This window comes from Dendrobates tinctorius, unplaced genomic scaffold (genome assembly GCF_039654945.1).
Source record: "Dendrobates tinctorius isolate UK_male_01 unplaced genomic scaffold, ASM3965494v1 ptg000257l, whole genome shotgun sequence".
NCBI classification, from domain to species: Eukaryota; Metazoa; Chordata; class Amphibia; order Anura; family Dendrobatidae; genus Dendrobates; species Dendrobates tinctorius.
Genome location: NW_027361924.1, coordinates 7,975,496 through 8,000,516, shown reverse-complemented (window position 1 = coordinate 8,000,516; position 25,021 = coordinate 7,975,496). Strand labels below are relative to the sequence as shown.

The 25,021-nt window shown below is 43.2% G+C and overlaps 1 protein-coding gene across 1 annotated transcript; it reads left to right on the top strand.

The window, feature by feature from the left end:
- LOC141069265 (olfactory receptor 2A14-like) lies at nt 1-22,609 on the top strand. Its single transcript, XM_073558719.1, has 3 exons — nt 1-23; nt 11,904-12,088; nt 21,675-22,609. The coding sequence occupies exons 1-3, from the start codon at nt 1-3 to the stop codon at nt 22,607-22,609; spliced, it is 1,143 nt and encodes a 380-aa protein (XP_073414820.1).
- Nucleotides 22,610-25,021: the final 2,412 nt, after the last annotated feature.

The window sequence follows — 25,021 nt, the reverse complement described above, 5'->3', positions numbered from 1 at the left end:
ATGGCGGCAGCTCAAACGAAAAGGTCAGATGATGATTTCACTGTCTGGAAGGCGTTGATGAAAGCCTTACAGAAAATGATCCCGGGTGAAGACTATTTTTGAAAGGTTTGCTGATAGGGAGAGACATCCGCCAGAGCAGTGTGTGGAAGTTCGGATGCCATACTTAACAGGGAGCCAACAAAAGGCTTAATATGATTTAGTTTTAATGGCTATCTTAAATTGAAAACAAAAATGTGGGTGCTCTTGGGGTTAACAATGACACTCAGGGCACAATGAGTGCACCGTTGGGCATATCACTGGGACAAAAAATCTCTTGCTTCCAAATGTCTGATCCTGTACCTGGTTCCAAAATTGGTTACAGACACAGTCCACTACCCCAAAGCAGAGTGAGTTGTAATGGACCGGTTTGTGCACTCTCTTTCTGGACCGATGCAGACTTAGGTTGCCAAGGGAGATGTCCGTAATGCCAATGACCTGGTTGGACTGATCAAAAGGATTCAGGGGTCGACAGTTCTGTGGGAAGGCAACTGATTCCATACTGGGGGTCCCATCAGGGGGTGGATGCTCAAAAGTCGGTGGGGCATACAAAGCAAGGGGTGGTGGAGTTCATGCCAAAGGCATCGGGGGATGTAATTTGTTGGAAATATCATGGCCCAGGTCATATAGCCATCCATTGTCTTCTGACCACCAAGCACAGTCCAGTAGCATGGGACAACGGTGTTAATACTACGCATGTCCAGCCTGCAGTGTGGACTGTCCACCAAGCAAAAGGGCATCAAGCTTGTCCAATAAAATTGAATGGTCTGCCATTGACTGAACTACTAGACTAAGGGAGATTGGTGACCCTCGTGAGGGCCACATTTTTCTCCAACTGATCCCTAGGAAGGTGGGAGTCCACTTCATTCATGGGGATGCCAAAAACTATCTGGTGAGCAGAGTGGTCATTGAAAAGGCCTGAGGTACTGAGTCCCATAAAGTCGGTATGGTCCAGGATTTACTGCATCCAGTTATCATAGGCCAGGACTTAGTGTTGTTTTGGGACTTATAGGGGAGGGACAGAGACTCGATTGCTCGGGTAAGATATGGATTGACCCTAACAAAGTTTCACCAACCCCAGAGACTAACAGGTTTCCCTTCTGTGCAATAGTGGGGGATGAGGAAGTAGTATCCTCTGAGGCTGACATTCATGAGATATGGGTGACCAAAAAAAAATTGGGGTCTGCCCAACAAAGGGACCTAACTCTAAAAGAGTCATTTTATAATGCAACCACTATTAATGACATAGCACAGGAGTCGGGTGCTGACACTAAATTTCACTATTTTATGATGAGTGGAGACTTATTCTATATAGTGGAGCAATTGTTGGTACCAGGACCCTATAGATGAAGGGTGTTGGACACAGCCCATTCACATTTCCTGGGTGGCCATCTTGATGTGTACAAAACCCAAGAACAGGTAATTTGGAGATTCTATTGGCCCAGGTGTCACCAGAAGATACTAAGTTATTGCAAGTCCTGTCCCACCTGTCAGTTAAGCGTCCCACTTTTCATCTTCAAAATCCCCTTGTGTCACTGCCCATCATAGAGGTGCTGTTTGAGTGAATTGTCATGGACCTGGACGGGACCCTGGTTAGATCTGCTCTGGGGCATCAATATATATTGTTGTTCTTGATTATGCCACGCGGTACCCAGAAGTGGTTCCTCTGAGAAATTATTACACAAAAAGTATAGCCCACTAGTTGCTCCATATCTTTGTCCAGACGGGACTACCAAGGTAGATCCTGACCGACCAAGGAACAACCCTTATGAGTAAAGTGATGAGGAAACTGTGTAAGGCCTTGTAAAGTACACAACTGAAGATGTCACTTTACCACCCACAGGTGGACAGACTTGTGGAAAGGTTTAATAAAACCTTAAAAAGTATGCTTAAGAGTGTCATAGAAAAGGATGGACGAGACTGGGACAGTCTCCCCACAAATCTGTTATTCTCTATCCAGGAGGTTCCACAAGCCTATATCAGATTTTCTCTGTTTGAACTCTTGTATGGTTGACAACCACAGGGTCTCCTTGATATAGCAAAGGAAACCTGGGAAGCCGAAGTCACACCCAATCGGCACAACATTGAACACATCACACAGATGCAGGAGTGAGTTTCAAAGGTACTGCAAAAAGGAACCATAAAGGTATCATAAAGGAACAGTTCTTCTAGGCACGAGAGGTTCAATCCCGGCTCTTCAATTGGTCAGCTAGGGCGAGGAAGTTCAGCCCCGGGGACCAAGTCATCATGCTTATTCCCACAGTAGACAGTAAGTTTTTGACCAAATGGTGAGATCGCTATGAGGTGGTAGAAAAGCTGGGTGAAGTAAACTAAACAATTCATTAACCAGGAAGATGAAAGCCATACTAGGTCTACCACATCAACTTTATCAAGGCATGGCAAGACAGGTACCCCGTTGAAACTCCATGTTTTCTGGTTAAGCCAAAAGGGGACATTAAGGCTATGTGCACACATTGCGGAATTCCCACGGAAATTTCCGTGGGAATTCCGCAACTCCCTGCCACGGGAAATACGCTAGAATTCCACATGCGTAATTACCGTGTATTACATGCGTTTTAACTAGCATTTTGCAAGCGTAATTAGCTTGCAGAATGCTAGTGTTTTCCAAGCATTGCTTGGAAACCTGATTGACAGGTTATTCACACTCGTCAAACATAGTGTTTGACGAGTGTGACCAACTTTTTATTATTGAGGCTGCCTATGCAGCATCAGTTGTAAAAAGATATAAAGTTAAAAATAATTAAAAAAGTAAAAAATGGTGTTATTCTCACCTTCTGGCATCCCACGCAGCATTCCCGATCCTCGCAATGCTCCTGGCAAGTCCCGTTCCCAGCGATGCCTTGTGACAATGACCTTTGATGACGTAGTGGTCTCGCGAGACCGCTACTTCATCAAAGGTCATTGTTGCAAGGCATCGCTGGGAAAGGGAGCATTGCTGAGGCCTGGGGACGCGACAAGGGATGACGGAAGGTGAGAATAACACCATTTTTTATTTGAATTCTTTTTTTATAGGGATATGGTACCCAAAGCCTGGAGGAAAGTCTCCTCACCTCCAGACCGTGGGTACCATCTGCACATTTTCCGCTTACTTTGCGCATGGTGGGCATAGCCACATGCAGAAAGTAAGTGGAACAATGCATTCCTATGTGTGCAGAATTCCCGCGATTCCGCACAAAGAATGAGCATGCTGCGTATTTTTCCACGATGCGGTTTTGCTGAGGAAAAATACGCAGCATTAGCACAACATGTGCGGAATGCCATTGAATACATTAAGGTACTGTCACACTAAGCGATATCGCTAGCAATATCGCTATAACTTGTGACGTTATAGCGATATTGCTAGCGACATCGCTGTGTCTGATACTTACCTACGACCGGCTCCCCCGCTGGTTATCGCTGATTGCGCGAGATCGTTCAGGACCACTTCTCGTCGTCAGCTCCCTGCGGTGCCTCCTGCTGTGACGACGAGCGACGCGTGGAGCCGGGCGGGAGGACGCAGGATCGCCTGGTGTGACAGGTAAGTAGCGACCCCCGTCCCCAGCGATGTCGCTGGTGAGATCTGCCTGTGTGGCAGCTCACTAGCGACCACTTAGTGATGCACCAGCGATCCTGACTGCGTCATATCGCTGGTCGGGATCGCTGGTACATCGCTAAGTGTGACAGTACCTTTAGCTTGCTTATTTTATGCATTTTCGCTACGTTTATGCCGCATAAAATATGCAGGAATTCCGTACGTGTGAACATAGCCTAAAGCTTTCACAGTGGCAGAGATGCTGTTGAAGGCCCAAAAACAGTAGTGGCGGGAATTGCTGCAGCAGAGCCGGGACCTGTTCTCTGGTTTGCCGGATGTACAGATGTCATAGAACATGACGTTCTGAAGAAACCCCATGGTTGGATCAACTCTACGAAATTCCCAAGGCCCAGCAGGAACTGATCTCCATGGAAGTGAAGCATATGCGGAATCTCAGAATCATTCAGGAATCTAAGAATGGGTGGTCTAGCCCAAATGTCCTTGTTCTAAACCCAATGGTGAATGGAGATTCTTTAATGAATACACAGATAAGCAAAATTTGAGCTTATGAAAATTGTTTCAAATTGAATGATTGATTATTATTTTTTTATGCCCTGATTAAAAAAAATACTTATATTTTTAACCATCAAGTATGGATTTTGCACAAAATGAGCAAGAAATTAGGTACAAGCGAGATATACAAGAAAAATCTTAATATAAAAATTCATTGAGCATTCATTCTGCCACTTTATTGAAAATTAATTCTTGTGCCTTTTCCTTTTCTCTTCAAGGCTTCTCTTAAAACTTTTTCTCTTATAGAAGGCCTGCGGATTTTCTCTGTGAAGCATCCAGTAATAGTCCTCCATCATGTTCATGGTGCATCACCCATGGTGTCATCACTCCATCTCATTGATATCTTGGTAAAACTTTTCTCCTTGTTCTTTGCTTACAGAACCAAGGTTTTCAGGAAAGTAGTCCAAATAGAAATATAAAAAATATAACTTCAAATTCATGAGACAACCAAAGGTTTTGAAAATGTCAGCATGTTCTCCATGATGGACTTTGGATCTTTGTTGATACCTAGAATTTCTTTTACAACTTCTTTACAAGAATACCAAGCCCTTTTCTCAAAAGCTTCCATTTTTGTTTCAAACATGTCATCCTTTATGAATTTCAGAATATCCAGACTCACAAAAGTGCCTTCCTTCAGTTTCGCTTGAGACAGTCCCTGAAACTTGATACACAGGTACTTAATAATTTCTACATCACCTTAGTAACATAAGACTTTTTTGTGTGTGGTTGAGGCCTGTATAACAGACTATATGCTCCAAACAATTTCAAACTAAGATCTCCTGTTATGAATGAGTCACCGTAGGAGGCAAAAGCAGAAGTACAAGCTAAGTCTAGAAAACCAGAGAAGTTGGCAACTATCAGATTGCAGACCCCTGAACCTATCAACACAACTAGCAGTAGCCGTGGGGGGTTCCTACAATGCCCTAGACCCCTCGATCACAGCCGGAGAAATACATAGGCCTAAAGAAAGAAAGGGGAAATCTAAACTGCCCCAGAGCAGACCCCAAAGCAATAGGCAGCCCCCAACATATAATGACGGTGAAGCAAGATGAAAATACTAATACAGACAGAAAGATAGACTGAGCAAAGACGGGGCCCCAAAACTACCTGGATAGGAAAGGAAAGGAAGGCTGCTGTCTGCAATCTGCCAAAACCCTATCAAAGACATAAGCCAACCAGCTGATATGAAAAAGGCCCTGAAGCAGCTAGGCTTCAAAAACTGAATCAGCACTCAGGTATTTTCAGAAGACAGAGCTAAATGAATTCAGCACACCCCAGCAGGGAATGGCAGAAATCCAGAAAAACAAAGCAAAAACAAAGTCAAAGCACAAAAGCAAAAGGTCGAGCAGCAAACTTAGTTTTGGAGGAGCAGGAATTCAGACTGGTCTCCAAGGATCCCACAGAGAAATCACCCGCAGGGCAGAAGAGCGTCGGCAGCATTATATCCAGTCCGTAACTCCACTCAGCCAGTCACAATCATCAGCCTCAGGTGTTTGACAATCAGGCTCACTACCTTTCTTTACCAGAAGAGGGAGTTCCTCGGGCCTCAGTAATGAAGGGGAAAATGAACTCACAACAGTACCTCCCCCTTGAGGAGGGGTCACCGAACCCTCAACTATGCCACCAGGGCGATCAGGGTGAGCCCGATGAAAGGCACGCACCAATCATTTGGCATGAATATCAGAGGCGGAGACCCAGGAATTATCCTCCTGACCATAACCCTTCCACTTAACCAAATACTGGAGTCTCCGTCTAGCCAGACGGGAATCCAGTACTTTCTCTACCTCATACTCCATGTTACCTTCAACCAATACAGGGTCTGGAGGTGCCACCCCCGGAACAACAGGTTCAACAAACCTCTTCAACAAAGATTTATGGAACACATTATGGATTTTAAATGTGACAGGAAGAGCCAAACGAAAAGAGACCGTATTAATAATCTCCACAATCTTGTAAGGTCCAATAAATCTAGGCTTAAACTTAGGAGAAGCCACCTTCATAGCAATATTTTTTGATGATAACCACACCATATCACCAACCTTAAACTGGGGACCAATGGTCCTATGTCGGCTGGAAAACCGCTGGGCCTTCTCCTGGGAGAGAGATAACTTATCCACCACTTGGTCCCAGATCTGGTGCATTCTCTCCACCACAGTGTCAACACCTGGGCAGGCAGAGGGCTCCACCTGCCCTGAAGAAAATCGAGGATGAAACCCAAAGTTACAAAAAAAAGGTGACATCAAAGTGGCAGAACTAGCTCTATTATTCAAAGCAAATTCGGCCAAGGGCAAAAATGAAACCCAATCATCCTGATCAGCAGAAATAAAACATCTCAAATATGACTCCAAGGTCTGGTTTGTTCTCTCTGTCTGCCCATTGGTCTGAGGGTGAAAAGCAGAGGAGAAGGACAACTGAATTCCCAGCCTGGAACAGAAAGTTCTCCAAAATCTAGACACAAACTGCACTCCTCTGTCAGATACAATGTTCTCAGGAATCCCGTGCAAACGAACCACCTGTTGTAAAAACAGGGGCACCAACTCAGAGGAAGACGGCAACTTAGGGAGTGGTACAAGATGAACCATCTTAGAGAACCTATCACAAATCACCCAAATAACAGTCATCCTCTGAGAGACAGGCATATCAGAGATGAAATCCATTGAAATATGAGTCCATGGCCTCTTGGGGACAGGCAAAGGCATCAACAACCCACTAGAGCGAGAACACGATTTAGACCGGGAGCACGTCCCACAGGACTGCACAGAATTCCAGATAAAACGATACAAGGAGGGCCACCTATAAAACCGACTCACCAGATCTCTAGTACCAAAAATACCTGGATGACCAGCCAAAGCAGAGCAATGAACTTCAGACATCACTCTCTTCTTCCACTGGTCAGGAACATACAACTTTCCACTGAGACAACGCTCAGGTTTGTCCTCCTGGAACTCTTCCAGAGCACGTCTCAAATCGGGCGAGATGGCAGAAAGAACTGCCCCTTCGCCTAAGATGGTAGCAGGCTTGGTAACCACAGGAGAATCAGCAAGGAAGCTCCTAGAGAGGGCGTCTGCCTTGACATTCTTTGTTCCAGGAAAAAAAGAAACCACAAAATCAAAACGTGTAAAAAACAAGGCCCACCTAGCCTGTCTAGGGTTCAAGCGCTTAGCCGACTCTAGGTAAATCAAATTCTTGTGGTCAGTGAGGACCACGACTTGATGCTTAGCTCCCTCCAACCAATGTCTCCACTCCTCAAATGCCCATTTCATGGCCAACAGTTCCCTATTCCCCACATCATAGTTACGTTCAGATGGAGAGAACTTTCGGGAAAAGAAAGCACAGGGATTCATTTTAGATGTTACAGGATCCTTTTGGGACAAAACAGCTCCTGCACCAATCTCAGAAGCATCCACCTCTACCTGGAATGGAAGTGAGACATCAGGTTGCCGCAAAACCGGGGCGGAGGTGAATCTTCGCTTCAACTCCTGAAAGGAAGAAACAGCCTCCGGAGACCAATTTAACACATCAGCACCCTTTTTAGTCAAATCAGTCAATGGCTTGGCAATACTAGAAAATTTTGCTATAAATTTCCGATAAAAATTAGCAAAACCCAAAAACTTCTGGAGGGCCTTCAAAGAAGTGGGCTGAACCCAATCGTGAATGGCCTGTACCTTGGCCGGGTCCATTTCAATAGTTGACGGGGACAAAATAAATCCCAAAAAAGAAATCCTCTGTACTCCAAAAAGGCATTTAGATCCCTTGACATACAGGGAATTTTCCCTCAAGATCCGGAACATAGTCCGAATATGTTCCACATGAGAATCCCAATCCTTGGAGAAGATCAAAATATCATCCAGATAGATAATCAAAAATTTATCGGCAAAATCTCGGAAAATATCGTTCATGAAGCACTGGAAGACAGAAGGGGCATTAGTGAGCCCAAAAGGCATCACCAGGTACTCAAAATGTCCCTCCGTAGTATTAAACGCCGTCTTCCATTCATCCCCATGCTTAATGCGAATAAGATTATACGCCCCCCTGAGGTCAAGCTTGGTAAACCAGCAAGCACCTTTAACTCTGGAGAATAGATCAGAAATCAGGGGTAACGGATACTGATATTTAACAGTAATTTTGTTGAGGGCACGATAATCAATACAAGGTCTTAATGATCCATCCTTTTTGGCTACAAAAAAAAAACGGCAACCAAGGGTGATGAGGATGGTCTAATATGACCCTTCTCCAACGCCTCCTTAATATAGGATCGCATAGCCTCGTGCTCGGGTACAGATAAATTGAAGAGCCGACCCTTGGGAAATTTACACCCCGGGCTCAGTTCAATTGCACAGTCATAACTCCTATGAGGAGGCAGAGACGCAGACTCATTCTCACTAAATACATCATAAAAGTCTGCCAAATAATCAGGAACATCATGTGATTGAGGAGAGGTGGAAAACACCGGAGCCTCACTAAAGGCACACCGACAACCCCAACTCACCACAGACACAGATTTCCAATCCAAAACTGGATTATGAATCTGTAACCAGGGAAACCCCAGAACAACAGTATCATGCAGATTATGCAACACCAGAAATCTGCAATTTTCTTGATGGTCTGGGGCGACCCGCATTACCACCTGGGTCCAAAACTGGGGCTTATTTTTAGCCAAAGGAGTAGCATCAATTCCCCTCAAAGGGATAGGCGTCTGCAGAGGTGTCATCGGAAATCCACAACGTTTAGCAAAATCCAAGTCCATTAGGTTTAGGGCTGCTCCCGAATCCACAAACGCCTTGGCGGAAAATGTGGACAGGGAGCAGATCAGAGTAATAGCCAGAAGAAACTTAGGTTGAACACCCCCAACAGAAAACGTGTGTGCAAAGCGTTTCTCTCGTTTGGGACAGACAGAAATAATATGCGAGGCATCTCCACAGAAAAAACACAACTTATTATGCCTTCTGAACTCCTGACGCTGCTCTCTGGAAAAAACTCTATCACATTGCATAGGTTCAGACATTTGTTCAACAGGTGGCAACACCTCTCGTGCAGCTTTGCGTTCGCGCAAACGCCGATCAACCTGAATGGCTAATGACATAGAATCGTCAAGACCAGAGGGAACAGGAAATCCCACCATAGTATCTTTTACGGCTTCTGACAACCCCTTCCGAAAGAGAGCAGCCAAGGCATTATCATTCCAGGTAGTAAGTACTGCCCACTTTCGGAATTTTTGACAGTACAATTCTGCAGAATCACGACCCTGGCTCAATGCCAGCAGGGTCTTTTCAGCCTGATCAATGGCATTAGGTTCGTCATACAACAACCCCAAAGCTTGAAAGAATGCGTTCACTTTAGTCAGAATAGGATCATCTGGTTTCAAAGAAAACGCCCAATCCTGGGGATCGCCACGCAGCAAAGAGATGACAATTTTAACCTGCTGCGCGGAGCTCCCTGACGAGTTAGGCTTCAAAGCAAAAAATAATTTACAATTATTTTTGAAATTCAAAAATTTAGACCGATCCCCAAAAAATACATCAGGTGTAGGAATCTTTGGTTCAGCAGCATGAGAATGAGCAAGGTAGGCGGAAATTCCCCGCACTTCCGCAGCGAGCTGCTCCACAAGATCAGACAATTGCTTTATCTCCATTGAGAGAACAAAAAAATTCCCCCTACGGCCTCAGAGATATAGAGGAAAAAATATACACTTTTTTTTTTTTTTTTTTACAATTCTTTCCTGCTATTGAGTACCCTAGAATCTGCGGTAAGGCGGGTGATTCTGTTATGAATGAGTCACCATAGGAGGCAAAAGCAGAAATACAAGCTAAGTCCAGAAAACCAGAGAAGTTGGCAACTATCAGATTGCAGACCCCTGAACCTATCAACACAACTAGCAGTAGCCGTGGGGGGTTCCTACAATGCCCTAGACCCCTCGATCACAGCCGGAGAAATACATAGGCCTAAAGAAAGAAAGGGGAAATCTAAATTGCCCCAGAGCAGACCCCAAAGCAATAGGCAGCCCCCAACATATAATGACGGTGAAGCAAGATGAAAATACTAACACAGACAGAAAGATAGACTGAGCAAAGACGGGGCCCCAAAACTACCTGGATAGGAAAGGAAAGGAAGGCTGCTGTCTGCAATCTGCCAAAACCCTATCAAAGACATAAGCCAACCAGCTGATATGAAAAAGGCCCTGAAGCAGCTAGGCTTCAAAAACTGAATCAGCAATCAGGTATTTTCAGAAGACAGAGCTAAATGAATTCAGCACACCCCAGCAGGGAATGGCAGAAATCCAGAAAAACAAAGCAAAAACAAAGTCAAAGCACAAAAGCAAAAGGCCGAGCAGCAAACTTAGCTTTGGAGGAGCAGGAATTCAGACTGGTCTCCAAGGATCCCACAGAGAAATCACCCGCAGGGCAGAAGGGCGTCGGCAGCATTATATCCAGTCCGTAACTCCACTCAGCCAGTCACAATCATCAGCCTCAGGTGTTTGACAATCAGGCTCACTACCTTTCTTTACCAGAAGAGGGAGTTCCTCGGGCCTCAGTAATGAAGGGGAAAAAGAACTCACAACAATCTCCCCTACTATATCAAGTTAGTCACGGAAGAAAGAATTGTTTCAGTTTGGATGAGGCCTGTATAACAAAGAAGATATGCTCCAAACAATTTTTAAAATGAGATCTCCCCTACTGTATCACATTAGTAATATAGGAAAGAATTGCTTCAGTTTGGATGAGGCCTGTATAACAAAGAAGATATGCTCCAAACAATTTAAAACTGAAATCTCCCCTACTGTATTACGTTAGTAACAGGAGACTTTTTTGTGTGTGTGGATGAAGCCCGTATAATATAGACCTATATGCTCCAAACTATATAATGTTACTAAAATAAGAAAGTAATTTTTGTGTGGATGAGGCCAGTAAAACCTGGAAGATATGCTCCAAACAATTTCAGACTCTGACCTAACCTGCTGTATCACGTTTGCCACAGAAATATTTTTGCTTTACTGTGGAACAGCTCTGCACACAGAGCAATTTCACTGCCATAAAATGACAAGGTGGGATATGTTGGGCTGCTTCATGTTTATCAACAGAAAAAAAATGTTTTTTTACTCTGCAACTGCTGTTCAGAAATAGACATTTCATCGCCACTAAATGACAGGGTGAGATATGGCGTCCTGAATCACGCTAGCAACTGCAAAAAATATTTTTTTTTACTTTGCAACAGCTCTGAACACAGAAAAATTTCACTGCCATTAAATGGCAAGGTAATTTATGGCATGCTGAATCACGTTAGAAACCACAAAAAATTGGTTCTTTTAGTCTGCATGAGTTGCACAAAGCTGAATTTTACTGCCACTAAATGACAAGGTGAGATATGGCATGCTGAATGACATTAGTGTGGAGACACAGCATTGTACTTTAATTAACCATGTGTGCATTTTTAGCAAAAAAGAGAGAATAGACTGTTATCTATATGCTGACTTTTGAATTTAAGCGTTTATTTCTGGGTGTTGAAGAAAATAGACTTTTGATTGTATAAGCCTATAATATTGACTTGAAAGTTGACATATGATGTAACATTTTGTGTTCTTATCCTTGATGACTAGTGATATTTACTGATATGTTAATTACACATTGTCTAGGCCAAATAGTTTGTTAACTTTTTGGAGGAAGAAAAGCTATGCAAATATATCTTCATTCTTCCCCTTTTATTTGTGAATACTGGATAAAGGACACTTGTTAATGATAAAAAGAGGTTATATTCCTCTCTACAGATATAGCCAGAGATTTAACCAAGACATCCAGACATCCAGAGAGTCTCTACAGGACTGCAGCCAAGACATCATGGCTCCATCACAAGGGACACAGAGTTATTCTAGAGGATGCCAGCTGAGGGGACCTCGGGCCTTGTTGGAAGAATACAGATCTGATCCATTGACCATCGCTGAACTATGGTTAAGTTTGTGAAACTCAGCTTGGGACCATCCGGTCACCTGGCACCTATGGATATGTGTGGAGAAACCATATTGAGACCATCTTGTCACCTGGAACCCATGGATATGTTTGGAGAAACCAGGTTGGGACTATCCGGTCACCTGGCCACGTAGCTCAATGGACTGTCATCTTCCTAAGCTTGCCGTTACCTTCTCTCTCTGTATGCCACAAGTGGTGGAGTCGGCCCTGGAAGATGAAGCCTGGTTGTGATCATCCGGGCACCTGCACATGTGATTTCAGCACCCAATAACATAAGCCATTGTGTCTGAACATTGTGGATGTCTCCTGTGCCCTGATTAGCTAGCCGCAGTGTGCATACATAAAGTTTTAAAAAAATAACAAGCACGCCGCTCCTCTGGGCTTTCTCCATCCCTTCCCCTCATTAAATACATGCCCCACACTCATCATACACCACCACTATCCCAGCCAAAATGCTCAAAATACTTTGATAGCAACGCAATTATTTTCCCACACTTTTTACCGAATGATACCGATTTTTTAAAAATGTGCTTGTTTTTCCGTTCACAAATCCGAATGCACCATATTCGTGGCAAATACTTTCTCGGTGATCATTTTTTCAAACATATTCAATTATTTCTAGTGCTTAGTCCCACAGCTTTAGGCAGAGGAGTATGTATGTAAGGTGGCTGCCTGACAAATAGTGAATGTGAGATATGTATCACTGAGGTGGATGTCCTCTGTGATGTAACACATGTAGTAATTCTATAGTATACAAAGTACTAAAAGAGGTTAATCGCCCATTACAGGGCTAGGTTTTAATGTAACCAGCTGAAAAATTGGGAGAAACAGCTGCTCATTATACCTCAACCCCTGGGTGTGGTTCACGTTATAAAATGAGATTTGCTTGTCTCACACATGTTTGTGTGTGGAGGTGTGCAGACCTCCAGGATTGTGTGACTTTACTAAAGGACTAAGAAACTGGACTCTGTCTCTAGCGGGTGAACCTGCACTATTGTATGGACTGTTTACTTTATATTCCAGTTTTCCTGAAGTGCGGTGTATGTGGTCTGAAATAAACCAACCAGACTTTTAAATAGAAACAGTTCCTGTGATATCTCATCAATTGTCCCCCTAGGCCTTTTGTTGTAACTGTTGTTTGACTTTTGTACATATTTTTATATAATCAAAATAAAATTAATATTTCATTATTAGCTTTATTACTCATTTAAAGTTTGTGTTGAATTTTTTTTTATAGACTACTGGGCATATAGTCTATTTTTGAAAAAGAGTTTAGTACAAACTTGAAATGAGTAATAAATCTACTATTAAATGTTAAAACAGCATTGAACAATAACTTTTACAGTCGCAACGTTGTCAACCAGAATTTTACATCTCCTTTTACCTCTCAATATATCCTTTCCTACAACTGGCACCAAGAGTGAGAGGAGCCATTTAGTAGAGGAGATGCTCTTCTGCACTGAGCAACAAAATTAATCCTGGATTTCTCCCTGCGAACTAAGCAAAACTGTCCTGCTCCTCATCATCATCATTGCCATTTTTCTAGCTGCCTGATGGCATGCACGCAGCCTAATTTGAGGATACCAAGCTGCATTTCTTCAATAAAGCAATCTATGCTTTGTATTCTTATATGGCAATGACTGTTGGCCGATCCTTGTAATTGTTGAAGTGCAGTAAGGTGTACATCACCATTTACTTGAGGAGCAGTAATTATGGCCAGAAACAGTACATATCTTTCATGGACCATCATTCAGCTAACATGGCAGTGACAATCATGCACCACTGCAATAAGGCAGGTGCTGGTTACACGTGATTGGGCACTGGATCAAGGAATGCTTCTGTGACGACACAGCATTTTATCTTAACTAACCAGAAGTCTATTTTGAGTAAGCTAGGAGGAACAGACTGTTATCCATAGATTTAGTTTTTAATTATGTGTTTCTTTCTTGTTGGTCAAGAGTCTGAAATGTTGACTCATCTTGTGGGTTAAACCAATTGGCAAAGGTTGTTATTTTTCTCTTATATCAGTTCCTATTGTTTATTGTACTGTTATCTTTGCAAAACAGGGATGCAGGGTCACTGGACAATCATGTTTGCTGATATGTTGATTACACATTATACCAGGTCATGCAAAACAGAGGACGAAAAACTATGCAAATACTTTGATTAATAAAACAATGTGAGTTACCGTATTTTTCGCTTTATAAGATGCACTTTTGTTCCCCCAAATTTCGGGGGAGAGTGGGGGGTGCGTCTTATAAAGCGAATCTGTGTGCTGCTGCTATAGAGTGGGGGGTGGGCGGCTCTGGCGTGGAGTCAGGGGGCTGGGGTGGGCTGGATGGGGGCTGCAGAGACAGCGGGAGGTCCTGTGCTCCCGCTCATTATCCTCATGTAATATTCACTGCACCCGCTGTCCATCACCTCGGTGCTGAAACAGCACCGAGTTGGTAGACAGAGGAGCGGTGTATATTACATGTGCCTGCACCCTCCCCCCCTCACTATAGACATTTACTGATGATCGCTCCTGCTCCCAGCTCCCCTGTGGCTTACCTGTGTCTGTGCTGAGTCTGCTGTCATCCTCCTCCTGCAGGGCGAGCGGCAGCAGCAGTTCATTCAGGCAGCTCATCGCTTCAGGACTTTGCATGATGTGACCAATAGGACCTGCGGTCACATGACTCCCAGTGTGCACTGCGAGTCACATGAACGCAGCTGAGCAGCTCCTATTGGTCACATCATGGAAGGTCCTGTAGCTACAATGAGCTGCCTGAATGAGCAGCAGCTGCGTGCGCCCTGCAGGAGGAGGATGACAGCAGACTCAGCACAGACACAGGTAAGCCACGGGGGAGCTGGGAGCAGGAGCGATCATCAGTAGGTGAGTTAACTGTTTATTATTTTAGCATGTGCTTGCCAGCAGGGGGAAAATATAGGGACGGTGGCCAAGTGTGACAGCAGGGGAAAATATAGGGATGGGGAAATGTGTGCCAGCGGCGGGGAAATATATGAACGAGGGGCCATGTGTGCCAGCAGGGGGGAATATAGGGAATGGGGCGCAATGTGTGCCAACAGTGGGGAATATATGGAGGGGGGGACAATGTGTGCCAGCAGGGGGAAATATATGGGGGGGGACAATGTGTGCCAGCAAGGGGGAATATATGGAGGGGGGACAATGTGTGCCAGCACGGGGATAATAGGACTGGGGGGGCACAATGTGTGCCAGCAGGGGGGATTAAAGGACTGGGGGGACAATGTGTGCCAGCAGGGGGGGAATATATGTAGGGGGCACAATGTGTGCCAGCAGGGGGGAATTTATGGAGGGGGGACAATGTGTGCCAGCAGGGGGATTATAGGACCGGGGGGACAATGTGTGCCAGCAGGGCGGAGCATAGGGATGGGGGGCCGTGTGAATGCCAGCAGGGGGGAATATAGAGACGGGGGGACAATGTGTGCCAGCAGGGGGAATATAGGGACGGGGGCCGTGTGCGTACCAACAGGGAGGCATATAGAGAGAGGGGGGCCATGTGATGTCAGCAGGGGGCATATAGTGACCGGGGGGCATATCCAGGATAGAAAGGGGGTGCTATGTGCCAGAACAAGGGGGCTATGTGCCAGGATGGGGGTTATATAAATACCAGGATGAGGGTCATATACGGTATATGATTTGAAAGACAGACACTTGGTATTGTAAGACACACCTCCATTTAACATAAAAAAAACATTTTTTTCTCTTTTTTGGAGAAGCAGGAAGCTCATCTGCATATTTCCGGTGCATTCTAGGAAGAGGAGAAGAGTTGCCTTAAGCTGATCGATCGTTGGGACTTGCCGGGTCTCGCTGTTTGAGGACATCGCAAAACCGCGCGCCGTTTCCACCCATCATAGCCTGCATCAGCAATGTGGAAGAGAAGAAAATCCACATGGTCACCTGCAACACATGCTACATATTTACGGATCTTCCGGCCCAAAAACTCAACTTTACCTGTCAGAAGTGCAAACTTGTTGCCCTCTTAGAGGAAAAGGTGCAGGGACTGGAAGAAAGAATAGCAGCATTGAAGGTAATTAAAGAACATGAGGACTTCTTGGATGAAGCAGAAGCAACCATTCAGGATACGGAAAGTGACAAAAGCTTCAGAGCACATACAGAGGCTGAAAAGTGGAGCCATGTGACGAAAAGAAGCAAACGGATCAAGTGGTCATCACCACCCACACAGCTTAGCAACCAATATGAAGCCCTCATGCTGGAGAATGAAAATGGCACAGCTCAGGATGATACCGTATCTACAAGAGAAGACACACTATCAACAAAAGTTACTCTGTCAACAAAAGCGGAAACAAATGACACTCAAAAACACTCACGAGCAACAAGCAGTGCATCCGGAAAGAAAAGAAGAGTGGTAGTTGTGGGTGACTCACTACTAAAAGGCACGGAGGCAACTATCTGCAGGCCGGACATAAGCGCATGAGAAGTATGCTGCCTCCCAGGAGCAAAAATCAAGGATGTGGCCAACAGGATACCAACTATCCTCAAATCCAAAGACGACTATCCTTTCCTACTGATACATGTAGGCACAAACGACACGGCAAGAAATGACCTACCAACTATCTGAGAAGACTTTGAAATTCTGGGGAAGAAAATAAAGAAACGGAACGTACAGGTTGTTTTCTCATCAATCCTCCCAGTCGATGGCCATGGCATCAGAAGATGGAATAGCATACTAGAGGTGAACAACTGGCTACAACGGTGGTGCAGGCAGCAAGGATTTGGATTCTTGAACCATGGCGTGAATTACCTCTACGATGGACTTCTCGCAAGAGATGGGATACAGCTCACAAAACCTTGGAAACACACATTCGCCAGAAGACTTGCCACACTCATCAGGAGGGCTTTAAACTAGAAGAAGAGGGGATGGGAGGAAAAACAGCAGACAAGAACTTGCAGCAGAAGGACAAGCTAATCAAGGATACTAGATGTGGTAAAGAGGACCCAAGACAGGGTACTCAGAAGGAAGCTAAGAAGCTAAGAAAAATGAAGCAAAACTTCTTTCCTGCATGCTGACCAACGCAAGAAGCCTGACCAATACGATTGAAGATCTGGAGTTGGTAATGTATGAGGAAAAATACGACATAGTAGGAATAACTGAGACATGGTTAGATGACAGCTATGACTGGGCGGCTAACTTGCAATGATATGATTTGTTTAGGAGGGATCGTAAAAAAAGGAAAGGGGGTGGAGTCTGTCTATATATAAAGTCCACTTTAAAGCCCACACTAAGAGAATATATACAAGAGGGAAATGAAGAGGTGGAGTCTCTATGGGTGGAGCTACAAGGAGGGAAAAGTAATAAAATCCTCATAGGGGTTTGTTATAAGCCACCAAATATAACAGAAACCACTGAGAATGTATTATTGAAACAAAGAGACAAAGCAGCAAATCACAATGAGGTGATTATTATGGGGGACTTCAACTACCCCGACATAGACTGGGAACCTGAAACCTGCGTATCTCAGAAAGGAAACCAATTTCTGCCAGTGACCAAGGATAATTATCTGTCACAACTTGTGCAGGGCCCAACTAGAGGGACAGCCCTTCTGGACTTAATTTTAATCAACAGGCCAGATAGAATAACAGAAGTCCGAGTCAATGGGCACCTAGGGAACAGTGACCACAACATAATGCAATTCCACTTGTCCTTCAGTAAGGTGCCCTGGAAGGGGGTTACGAAAACACTGAATTTCAGGAAAGCAAAGTTTGATGAGCTTAGAGAGGACCTTCGTCGAATTGATTGGGACAATGTCCTCAAAAATAGGAGCACAGAAAATAAATGGGAAATATTTAAATCAGCTTTACACCCCCACTGCGAGCTAGCCATACCGTACAGAAATAAAAGGGCTAGGAACAGGAGAACACCAATGTGGCTAAATAAGGATGTAAAAAGGGCAACAAATAACAAGAACAAGGCATTTAGGAAGCTAAAACAAGAAGGCAATGAAGAAGCATTAAAAAGTTATAGAGAAAAAAATAAAATGTGTAAAAAACAAATACATTTAGCAAAAGTGGAAACTGAGAGACTCATTGCTAAGGAAAGTAAAACAAACCCCAAACTATTCTTTAATTATATAAACAGTTAAAAGATTCAAATTGATGGTGTCGGCCCTTAAAAGAACAATGAGGGTGAAATCATAGAGAGCGATGTGGGAAAAGCAAATGTTTTAAATACTTTTTTCTCAACAGTGTTCACACAGGAAAAGGATTTGCCAGGGGAAATGCAGAGTGATAATGTAAACTCCCCTTTAAGTATTATCTGCCTAACCCAGGAAGAAGTGCAGAACCGCCTCAGTAAGATGAAAATTGACAAATCACCAGGCCCTGATGGCATTCACCCTCGGGTACTAAGGGAGTTAAGTAATGTGATAGACAGGCCTCTATTCCTTATATTTAAAGACTCTATAGAAACAGGGTCTGTTCCTTTTGATTGGCGGCAAGCAAATGTGGTACCAATATTCAAAAAGGGGTGTAAAAGGGAACCTGGAAACTATAGGCCGGTACGCTTAACATCTGTTGTGGGTAAAATTTTTGAAGGGTTTCTAAGGGATAGCATTATGGAATATCTCAATGTTAATAAATGTTTAACTCCATATCAACATGGATTTATGAAGGATCGCTCCTGTCAGACTAACCTGATCAGCTTCTATGAGGATGTAAGCTCTCAAATGGACCCAGGAGAATCATTGGATGTCATTTATCTCGACTTCTCTAAAGCATGTGACACTGTCCCACATAAAAGATTGGTAAGTAAGATGAGAAAGCTTGGGCTAGGGGAAAATGTGTGCAGATGGGTAGGTAGCTGGCTTAGTGATAGAAAACAAAGAGTGGTTATTAATGGGGCATCCTCAGACTGGGCCAGGGTTACTAGTGGGGTACCACAGGGTTCTGTATTGGGCCCCCTACTATTTAATATATTTATTAATGATCTAGTGGATGGCTTACACAGTAAAATATCAGTATTTGCAGATGATACAAAACTATGTAAGGTAGTTAACACAAAGGAGGACAGTTTGCAACTACAGACAGATTTGAGTAAACTGGAGAATTGGGCTGAAAAATGGCAAATGAGGTTTAACACAGATAAGTGTAAGGTTATGCACATGGGAAGGAGAAACAGATGCTACAATTACTTACTAAATGGGAAACTGCTGGGGAAATCAGACATGGAAAAAGACTTAGGCATCTTAGTCAATAAGAAGCTAAATTGGAGTGCCCAGTGCCAGGCAGCTGCCACTGGCTTGAAGAACAGTTGTAAACTACAATGGGTAAGGAAAGTATTCAGACCCCTTTAAATTTTTCACTCTTTGTTTCATTTCAGCTATTTGGTAATTTCAAAACAGTTCATTTTTTTTCTCATTAATGTACACTCTGCACCCCATCTTGACTGAATAACAGAAATGCAGAAATTTTTGAAAATTTATTAAAAAAGAAAAACTGAAATCTCACATGGTCATAAGTATTCTGCCCCTTTGCTCAGTATTGAGTAGAAGCACCTTTTGCGCTAGTACAGCCATGAGTCTTCTTGGGAATGATGCAACAAGTTTTTCACACCTGGATTTGGGAATCCTCTGCCATTCTTCCTTGCAGATTCTCTCCAGTTCTGTCAGGTTGGATGGTGAAAGTTGGTGGACAGCCATTTTCAGATCTCTTCAGAGATGCTCAATTGAGTTTAGGTCAGGTGTCTAGCTGGGCCAGTCAAGAATGGTCACAGAGTTGTTCTGAAGCCACTCCTTTGTTATTTTAGCTGTGTGCTTAGGGTCATTGTCTTGTTGGAAGGTGAACTTTTGGTCAAGTCTGAGGTCCAGAGCACTCTGCAAGAGGTTTTCAAACAGGATATCTCTGTACTTGGCCACATTCATGTGTCCTTCAATTGCGACCAGTCATCCTGTCCCTGCAGCTGAAAAACACCCCCATAGCATGATGCTGCCACCACCATGTTTTATATTTGGGATTGTATTGGGCAGGTGATGAGCAGTGCCTGGTTTTCTCCACACATACGACTTAGAACTTTTTTGTGAAAGTTCTATCTTCATCTCATCAGACCAGAGAATCTTATTTCTCATAGTCTGGGAGTCCTTCATGTGTTTTTTTAGCAACCTCTATGCAGGCTTTCATATGTCTTGCCCTGAGGAGAGCCTTCTGTCGGGCCACTCTGCCATAAAGGCCCGACTGGTGTAGGGCTGCAGTGACAGTTGACTTTGTGTAACTTTCTCCCATCTCCCTACTGCATCTGTGGAGCTCAGCCGCAGTGATCTTTGGGTTCTCCTTTACCTCTCTCACCAAGGCTCGTCTCCCGTGATTGCTCAGTTTGGCTGGACGGCAAGATCTAGGAAGACCTTTGGTGGTCCCAAACTTCTTCCATTTAAGGATTCTGGAGGTCACTGTGCTCTTAGAAACTTTGAGTACTGCAGAAATTCTTTTGTAACCTTGGCCAGATCTGTGCCTTGCCACAATTCTGTCTCTGAGCTCCTTGGCCAGTTCCTTAGACCTCATGATTCTCATTTGGTCTGACATGCATTGTGAGCTGTGAGGTCTTATATAGACAGGTGTGCGCCTTTACAAATCAAGTCCTATCAGTGTAATTACACACAGCTGGACTCCAATGAAGGAGTAGAACCATCTCAAGGAGGAGAACAAGAAAATGGACAGCATGTGACTTAAATATGAGTGTCTGAGCAAAGGGTCTGAATACTTATGACCATGTGATATTTCAGTTTTTCTTTTTTAATAAATTTCCAAAAATGTTTACATTTCTGGTTTTTTTTCAGCATTTCCACCACCTCTTCCACGTCCTACTTAATGGACACGTCCCTGTCCTGGACAGCAACATTGCCCCTTGAATAAACTAAAAAAATCAGCCCTTAGACTGGAATTACAAAAGTTTAGTTTAGGTTGTTTAAAGATGATTAATGTAAAAGTAAATTAGTTTCTTTATGAATCTAATGTAATTATTGCAATTACTACCACAGGGAAATTTCCTTGTGGGAAATAATCACTTATTTCTATATTTTTCTCCCTGTGTTTAAGAATCATATATTATATAAGCCGAGTATAAAGAGCTCATTCCCAGCACACCAATAGGTGTGCGCACAGAGCGCTGCGATCCGTCTCATTCTCTTCATATTGTCTTAGACGTTACCGGGGGTCTTACGTGTGATCTGCTAGAAAAAGTCACTGAGGTCGGATCAGTCGGTGTCTGCAGGACTGGAGACCCAGTATTGTAACAAAGGGAAATTATGTCACTCGGAATCAGAACTTCATACATCTGACTGATAAGCCAACAAGCTGATTTTGAGTCATCCTCTTGAATCTAGTGAGTATATCTGGCAAACATTTTTTTTTTAGATTCTTGATTTTTTTTATGTTCTTATTTTGTGTTATTGTTACATTTTAGAATATGTTCCTGTTTCTGCAGATTTCAACCCTTATGTTAACATTTTATTCAGAAAATTATCAATTTTACTTCCAATTTTTTTAAGCATTCTAAGTAGAAAGTGATTGAATTTATTCTCTGACTTTTTTCTCTCTCTAGATTTATGTGAACATCTCATGGACAATAACACATATATAACATTTCATATTCTGCCTTTCTCATCAAATCCCATTAATAAGCAGCTGATTGCCGGGATTTTTTCAGCCATTTATTTTATTGCAATCACTTTGAATTCAGTGGTTATTGTGTTGATATGTCTGGACGTCCGTCTACACACCCCCATGTATCTATTCTTCTGTAACTTATCCGTCATAGACATCTGCTACACCACAGTCATTAGCCCAAAGCTTCTCCAGATATTATTATCAGGGAATGGCCTGATATCCTTCACCCAGTGCTTCACCCAGATGTTCTTTTTCTTTACTGGAGCCAGTGTGGAGGAATTGCTTTTCTTCATCATGGGATTTGACCGATACGTTGCGATTTGTCATCCTCTGTCCTACCACCGGATCTTGAGTAAGAAAACCTGTGTCCTGATTGTTGTTGTTATTTGGATCTCTGCCTTTCTAAATTCTTCAATATTTGTATGTTTTCTAAGTAAAATGACCTTTAATAAGGTTGTTGCTATTAAAAACATCTTCTGTGACGCCATAGACATATTTAATGCATCCGGTGGTGGCTCCGGTGACTTTTATATCTTAGTCTATTCTGAGCTTGGGCTGTTTGGGTTTTTCCCTCTTTTCTGCAACTTTTTGTCCTATGTAAGAATAATCCGTGTGATTTTACGCATTAAGTCAAATGAAGCAAGAAGAAAAACCTTCTCCACCTGCTTGTCCCATCTCATTGTCATGATAATTTACTATTCTGCATGTTCAATGGATTACATGGTGCCGTTCTCAGATGGCACAGTGACTATCAAACAGATTTTTTCAGCGTTTTACACCACAGTGGTGCCCATGGTCAACCCGCTCATATACAGTCTACGCAGCAGTGAAATCCTGAGAGCTGTTCGGAGGTTATTGAGGACTAAATGAAATATCAGTGATGCATTCATCATGTAGATTGAAAAAGATAAATTTACATTAACGCCTTCATGACTGGGCAATTTTCCATTTATTCCTTTTTGTTTCCTATCTCACCATCTTCCAAGAGCCATAACTTTTTTTACTTTTCTACCACATAACCATTTGAGGGCTTGTTTTCTGAAGGACAAGTTGTACTTTTGAATGACACAATTAATTTTATCATTCATGTGTTACATTGGTAAGAAAGAGAAAATTCCAAATTCTTTGAAATTGCAATAAAGTGTAATTTTACATTTTTTTTGGGGGGGGTTAGTGTATTTCTTGGACTATAAGATGCACTTTGTTCCCCCAAAAATTGGAGAAAATTGCGGGGTGCATCTTATAGTCCGGTGCATCTTATAGTCCGGATGTACCTTAGTTCAGCTACGGCTGTGGGGGAGTAATGGAGGAGCTTGTCACAGGAGGCAGGATCGGCAGCTGCAGCTAACACGTGTGCACACTGTTAAAGCAAATTAACATTCACTGTTCCTCACGCCCGTAGTCCCTCCCACCTCTATGCAATGAAGCTAGCGCCAAGAGGTGGGAGGGACTATAGGAGTGGAGAGCAGTGAATATTCATCTTCTTTATTGCCAGGCACTCTGTTAGCTACAGCCACCAGCTTCCTGGAGTGTCTGGGCTATCACATGTGCCCAACTATAACAGATAATGAATATTCACCTCTTTCCACACCCATGGAAGTGGAGATCAGTGAGAGAATGAATATTCGCTGCTTCCCACGCCCATGGGAGTGGGGATCAGTGAATATTCATTCTCTTTAATAGAGAGCACACATGATCACCAAGCAGCTGCAGGAAGCCAGTGGCTGCGGCTAACAGTGTGCCTGTGATTAAAAAGAAGAATTATTCACTGCTCTCCACTCCCATAGTCCCAGGCATGGGGAGCAGTGAATAATCTGGCAGCTGATCTCGGTATGTAGAAGCTCATGACAGTGATGTCATGCGCTGCTTAATGCTGAAATCAGTTGCCAGCATCACAAAGGATGCAACGCAGCAAGGGAGAGGAAGGAAGGTGAGTAGAATTGTTTATTTTTTATGTGTACAGCATGATGGGGGCTGCATATACCAGGATGGGATGAGGGACCATGTATACCAGAATGGTAATGGGGGCCATGTATACCGGGATGGAGATGGGGCAGGAGCAGGAATACCAGGATGGGGATAAGGGGACCATATATAACAAGCTGGGAATGGTGGGCAGGAATACCAGGATGGATATGGGGTCATGCATAGCAAGATTAGGATGAAGGGACCATGTATACCAGGATGGGGATAGGGGTCATATATACGAGGATGGGGATGAAGGTCATGCATACTGGAATGGGGATAAGGGGATGATGTATACCAGGATTGGGATGGAGGTCATGTATACAAGAATGGGGATGGGGACAATTTATATCAGTATGGGGTACCATGTATACCTGAAGGGGGAAGGGAGCCATGTATACAAGGAAGGGGACTTACATACCAGTATGGGGGGTTATACCAGGATGGGGGACCATATATTCCAGGATGGAGATCATATATACCAAGATTGGGACATATACCAGGAGAGGGCATGTTAGTACAGAATTGGGGGATATTAAGCCTATAACAGTTTCAACAGCAGATAAGCCCCCCTCCCTCATAATAGTGCATCTGGTCACATTTTTTCCTACCATTTTTTTTCTTATTTCCTCTAAAACCTAGCTGCGTCATATGGTCCTGTGGGTCTTAACGTTCAAAAAATGCGTTATTTACCATGTGAATTATATGGGAATACTGATCTGAAAATATGATTCTCCAGGTCAGTATCAGTATGCAGATACCAAACATGCATTTTTTTTATTTAAGTGGCGGAAAAAAAATCATAAATTTATAAAAAGAAAATTTTGTTTGTGTTGCAATTTTCCAAGACCAGAAACGTTTTCAAATTTCAGAATATGGGACTGTATGAGAATTTGTTTTTGCGCCCTGAGCTTATGTTTTTACTGATACCATTTTGGGTTCAGGTGCAACGTTTTGATCTCCTCATAGTACATTTTATTATAATGTTGCAACAGCCAAAAAATGTAATTCTGGTGTTTTGATTTTTTTCTTGTTACGCCAATGGATTATTTTTTTTTATATTTTCATAGATTGGACTTTTACAAATGCAGCTATACCTATTTTTGAAAACTTTTTTTCCCACTTTTTACTGTATTTGTTAGTCCCCATAGGAGACTTGAACCTGGGATCATTCAATCACTTGTGCTATACAAAGCAGTCCATCAGCTTTACATTGGCTTTCACTGCTGAATTGTCATAACCAGAGATGAGTGAATATGTTTGGAAAATGATCACCAAACATAAATTTTGCATAAATATGGCACATTCGGGTTTGTG